At 31.8% G+C, this 6,000-nt stretch overlaps 1 protein-coding gene across 1 annotated transcript in view; it reads right to left on the bottom strand.

The window, feature by feature from the left end:
* Nucleotides 1–4,941: 4,941 nt before the first annotated feature.
* The window catches only part of LOC147079580 (ras-related and estrogen-regulated growth inhibitor), a 223,923-nt gene continuing 222,864 nt past the window's right edge, over nucleotides 4,942–6,000 (bottom strand). The window contains exon 5 of the mRNA XM_085941808.1: nucleotides 4,942–5,998. Within this exon, the coding sequence (XP_085797934.1) occupies nucleotides 5,762–5,998 (237 nt within the window). The 3' untranslated portion in view covers nucleotides 4,942–5,761. The remainder of the gene's footprint in view (nucleotides 5,999–6,000) is intronic.

The raw sequence follows: 6,000 nt of genomic DNA, 5'->3' as shown, positions 1-6,000 counted from the left end.
TAAGAAATCTATTGTGGACTCAATCTAACTTAATTGTGTGGATGGACCTATTAGGACTCCAAATAATGCTGGCATATTCAAGAATACTCAACACAAATGATACGTATAATGTACGCAGCACTCGGACGTTTTCGAATGATTTTGAAACCCTCATTACAAAACCAAGCATTTTGCTAGATCTAGTACTGATGTCAAGAATATGCTGATTGAAAGTGAACTTTGCATCATACAATATACCCAAATCTTTTATCTCCGTTACTCTACTCAAAATTATACCAGACAATGTGTATGGGAACAATAAGGTGTGCCTTGAACGACTGAATGAAATAATATTACATTTGGAATTAGCGAATTCAAGTTTATTCAATATAGACCATTGCGAGATAGCATCTAGGTCAGACTACATCATCGCACAGCATAATGGGGTTTCAATAGTTCGAAAAAGTTTAAGATCATCTGCGAATAGCAAACAAGAAGAATTGGTTATAACTTTGACAATATCATCAAAAAATATTAAAAACAAAATTGGGCCAAGATTTGAACCTTGAGGAACACCAGAGTTTGTTCTAAAAATCCGCGATTCATTCCCATGGTAATCAACAAATTGACGGCGATTTTTCAAATAAGAAGCAAAAAAACATATTAAACTATATGACGCGCCAAATGTACAAAACTTTTGTAATGAAATATCGTGATCAACACGATCAAATGCCTTGGAAATATCTGTGTACACAGAATCAACTTGAATTGACTTATCCATAGAATTTGAAATAAAATTATTATACATTAGATTTGTTACTGTGGACAATGTGGATATCGAAGAGAACAATTAACGAAAAAAAGAGCAAATATACAACTCCAGCCATTCTGTGACGGTGTTGTGTTCCTGGGAGGTTGATCCTGGAATATTCCCACTAAAACTAATAAGGGTTCCTAAAATTCACTACACCACAATCCGCAAGCTAACATAGCGGAGTATGGGAATTTCTTTCCCATCTTTCCCATTAAAATATAATGAATTAATTTTTGTAATTCTATTATTCTCAGTATGAGAAAAGATACGGTAGGTACCGTAATGACATATTCGTCATGTTTTTATAACATCTACATATTTTTAAGGCTTAACTCTCAAAGATAATATACAAACTTATTAATTTTCACCCTAATACAGCTCAAAAACAATCAGAGATTTCAATAATTAATGTGAATAAGATTAATTACAGATAGAGTAAAGAATTTTTATTATAACTCTGTAAAGAAAAATTTTACCTTTTTCCTGTCACGGAGATTTATCGACGATTTCCAGTACTACAAACAATAGCGTCCACATCGCATCGGGGGACTTACTGCACAAAGTGTTGTATACATACAGTATGCACTTCCTGTTCACTATACTAGCTGCGTTGCATTATACTGTTGCAGCATTGTGTAGGCACCATAGCAATGCTGAAAGCAAACTGTAACAGTGGCGATGGATTGGAAAGCTTAATTCGTCGCTTTAACTGGTAGATTTGCCTGTATTACTTCATCTCTACTTAAATGAAAACTAAAAACCAGATGTTCAGTTAAAATACACAACGAATAATATATATTTAATATCAAATATTTTTTTTATTTTGAATAGTACTATTGTAAAATCATAATAAATGTATACATATTATGTTAACTGTGTGAATTTTACTTTAAAATTTTGTGTTTATATAGTGAAAATATCTTTCAACGATAAATTGATATAATAATGTTGTAAAGTGTAAACAATCAGCAAACTCAGATTCATTCGATTGTATTATAAATAAGCCTATATAAGCCTTATAAATAAGATAATACATTATTTACTCTAATATTCTATCTATGTATAATTTTCTTATATGGTAGTGATGTTGTAATATTGTTGTTTTAATTTAATAAAACGCAATTCTTTGTAGTACTTATTCCACATTTAATCAATAAATTAGGACCGGTTTCGTCCGCCTCAGAGGGACATTTTCAACTAATTGAACTAGTTGAAAATGTCCCTCTGAGTCCTAATTTATTGATTAAAAGTGGAATAAGTACTGCAAAGAATTGCGTTTTATTAAATTAAAACAACAATACAATGCAGTTCCACCATGAATTGACAGTTAACAAAATAAAATAAATGTTGTAATATTATGATCATTATTATCGATGCTGTATGATGTGTAATAAATACTAACAACTGTAACATTTTTCTATATATTATTTAAATTGTCGCATACCTATAAGTGGCGATGGGTGGAGGTAAGCTGTTAAGATCTGACATAAATACTGCATAACAAACTTTCTCAGTCAAACGTACCTATTTGTTTTCATATTAATACTATAGACCAAAGGTACTTAAAAGACTTAAATCCATTAGTAGTTGTTTTCATTGAACTAAAACTATAATGTGTAAATAGTGTTTGTTAATTTTTAAAATTGAATTAAACCCTGCCTAATCTTCAATCAAATTCAATTCAAATCAACTTGACATGCTAAAAGTTTTCGACTGCACGCAAAAAAAATCGTTTTATTTTTTAATGTTTAAAACGTTCATAGCGGAAAAATATAAATTCAAAGCAAAGTCATGTTGATGTATATGTATATAGCGGCAACATTGGACAGTTGATGTTCTATATCGAATCATGTACATTCAAAGACTAGAAATTGGTTGACAAAAAAAGATTCAGCAGCATGTATTACTTTGCAATCAACGACATATTATTATCAGCCTGTTATAAAAAGTCGCACCAAAGTTAGATATTGGTGCATACAAGTTTGATACGGTCGACAGTTTCATATACCTTGGATCTCTTGTAACTCGACATAATGATATTACAGAAGAAATCAACAAGAGAATCATGTCTGCGAATAAATGCTACTTTGGTCTGTTAAAACATTTTAAGTCCCGCTTACTATCTCGCCGAACTAAAAGCACTCTTTACAAGACACTTGTAAAGCCAGTGTTCACTTACGCATCGGAAACCTGGGCGAAATGAACGAGCGAAATGAATGACAATGAATCGGCAAAGAGATTGATGTCCAGCAATCCAATAGTACGTAGAGGAAGAGGGAGGCCAATGATTCGCTGGTTAGATGGAGCTGCCAGTGACTGCCGTATTCTGGGGGTACCAAATTGGAAAGTGGCCACACTGGATAGGGACAGGTGGAGGGAGCTGTTGGACGAGGCCAGGACCCACACAGGGTTGTCGCGTTAACATTTGTAACGTTGTCAAAACTCAATCTTATTTTAGCTCACCTTTATCTCCTTTTTCTAAAATCTAATAATTAATTTTCTTTCAGAGTGATACAATGCATAAAATTTTTCTTTCAAAAATAAAATATTGTCCAAATTAGAAAACATGCATAAATAATAATATTTGGATATTGTGATAAAACTAAGAAAAAATAAATAACAAACATTTTTTTATCAATAATTTATTATTCTATTCCAAAAAAAAATATAATCTTTTCGAAAATCAACAGTCGCTCATAAACTTTGTTTTGTCTCAGAAAACATCATTCATTACATCGTAGTAAACAACAATATTGTTTACACATAAGTATAGACATATTATTGCAATTACAAATAGGCTTTTCAAATTTAATATTTCTAATAGCATTTTTTGCTAGCCCCTTTGTTTGGATATCCAGGGCTCGGCAAACTTTTAGTAGTGGCCCAACCATATCAATTTATTTTTTGCTTTTTTAACTTCCTTTCCCAATTTTTCCCATCTGAATGGTTGATAATGGATAAGCCCTTTTGTTACAATGTTATTAGCAATACGATTACCTGTAACATAATTTAATGGAAAACTTAATCCATTGTTTAAAAAAAAACCAACCTTTGTATGAAAAATCTTTTTATTTTTACATTCAATATTTATAATAACCGCTCGCGCGTACCAAAAAGCCTTCGTAAAAACATTCATAAAACACGATTTCCCATCCCCTGGGTAAGACATTAATTGTCTTTTACATAACTGTGTCTTATACTTAATACCGAAGCTAAACATACTCGTAACAACATAACATATATACATATCTTTAACTATATTTGTATTATAGTTGAATAGCATAGTTAATTATTTGTAGGCCCATATCATACCAAGATGGCCGCCGAAAAATCACACTATTTTTTTGTCGGAAATGATTATTTATTTTTGAAGTTATACTTCTTTTGGCGCGTTTGGGAAAACATATCAGTGTATTTTTGGCGTGTGACGCCGATATAATGCCTTTGGCGTGTGACGGAAGTTGCGTGCGCCAATGCAACACAATTTATTATTATGATTATTCATTAAGATTTGAGGCTAAATTCTATGTAAGTATTATTTATGAGTAAAATTATATATCAATAAATAAATTAATTTTGTGAATGTTTAGTTGGTAAATAATTCAAACAATGGTATGTTGTAATATTACAATATTTAGACACTTCATACACAAAAATACATATTTTTATAGTTGAGGATAATATTTGTCGCATATACCATCTCAATTTATTTATTAGCGGCTTATAATAACTGAAGACAATAATAATTATTAGGTTTCATTACAAAAGCCAATATCAAGTTTCAGTTAAACCATTTAATAGGGCATAGGCTATGTTTTACTTTTGATTTGTAATAAATTATTATTGTTAACGAAAATAGTCGTAAAGTCATCTGTTTAAGTAAAGATGGTCAAAATAGCGGTTTGCTAATTTTATCAATCACAGGTTTTGAGATATTTTTTTCCAAAGTAGGTACATTCTGGAATAATATTATTTATTCGCATACTTATGATGGTACCTATATCGATAAAATACCATTGAGACCGAAATGAATATAATCATAATAACACGCCAATAAAATTTGATTTTTTATTAATTCAACATGGGCACATTTGAATCGATTATAACCGTTGTATGGCAAAGATGATTTTTTTTGTTTTGTTACGCCAAAGAAGTATAACTTCTAACGCGTGTACATAAGTACACACACCGATTTTTTTATACAATTATATTAGGTGTATCAAAAGGTTTTACAGTTATAACAATATAGCTTTAAAACAATTCATGCTTTTATAAAAAAAGTGGACAATTCGTTGAATTTTTCTAACAATGACGCTGGTCGATCAGTGATTTTTTTACATTCAGTTAGTTTGCGGCATTGATATCAAACTATTCTCCTAAATAGTTACGTTTTAGGAGTTGGAAGTTTATTTTTATTGTCACAAGTTTATGGAACCATGGAAAGTGGGTATACTTTAACATATGTATAAGATTTGGCTGAAACGTAAATTGGACAGAAGAGGAAAAGGAAAATATTATATAATTACTAAATCTACACTATAAAAATATAAACAGAATACAAGACAACTCTGAAAATTTTAATAACTATAGATTAATAATTATTCGTTTAATTGTCTTTTTGCTTTGACACTTAGTATGATGATACATTTTTGTTATTAAGGTATTGCTGTTTTGTTTTATTTCTAATGACCTGATTAGTCTGGCATTTGCGGTAATTCTTCGAAGCTACACTGATACAGGTCCTAGAGGGCGAGGAAAAATTCCATTGCATCGTCGCTCAATAAAATTTCATCACTTCATCCATCGTCTTAATTAAATTTGTATGCGTTATTTTTATTCACCATGACATAGAATTGTCGAAGTGTAGTAGTTCCGTAAGCAATAATGTTATAATACTCGTAGAATTGCGTTTTTTATATTTTTACGCTGTTTTTAAATTTGAAATTTGTAACATATTGTACATCAATATCAATCTTTGGGTAGGGCACTGTCGCTCTTGCCGCGGTTGTACGCTCTGGAGGCGGCCGATTTCCCTCCCAACATCCGATCCAGCAGGCTCTGTTTGGACTTTCTCCTGACGGTGAGAACTTCCCGGCATAGATCATGGAAGGCCTCGCCTACCTGGGCGACCTGCTCAGCAGCCGCCACCTCCGCAAAGCAGCATTCGAAATCTTTCGCCAGGATCTCGCCTTCCTCCAAACTCACCT

The sequence above is a fragment of the Rhyacophila brunnea genome, unplaced genomic scaffold, assembly GCF_057557595.1.
Source record: "Rhyacophila brunnea isolate RB1 unplaced genomic scaffold, BYU_Rbru_1.0 scaffold_1, whole genome shotgun sequence".
NCBI lineage: Eukaryota > Metazoa > Arthropoda > Insecta > Trichoptera > Rhyacophilidae > Rhyacophila > Rhyacophila brunnea.
The sequence above is the reverse complement of the archived record's forward strand: the minus strand, read 5'-3'. Positions and strand labels throughout refer to the sequence as shown.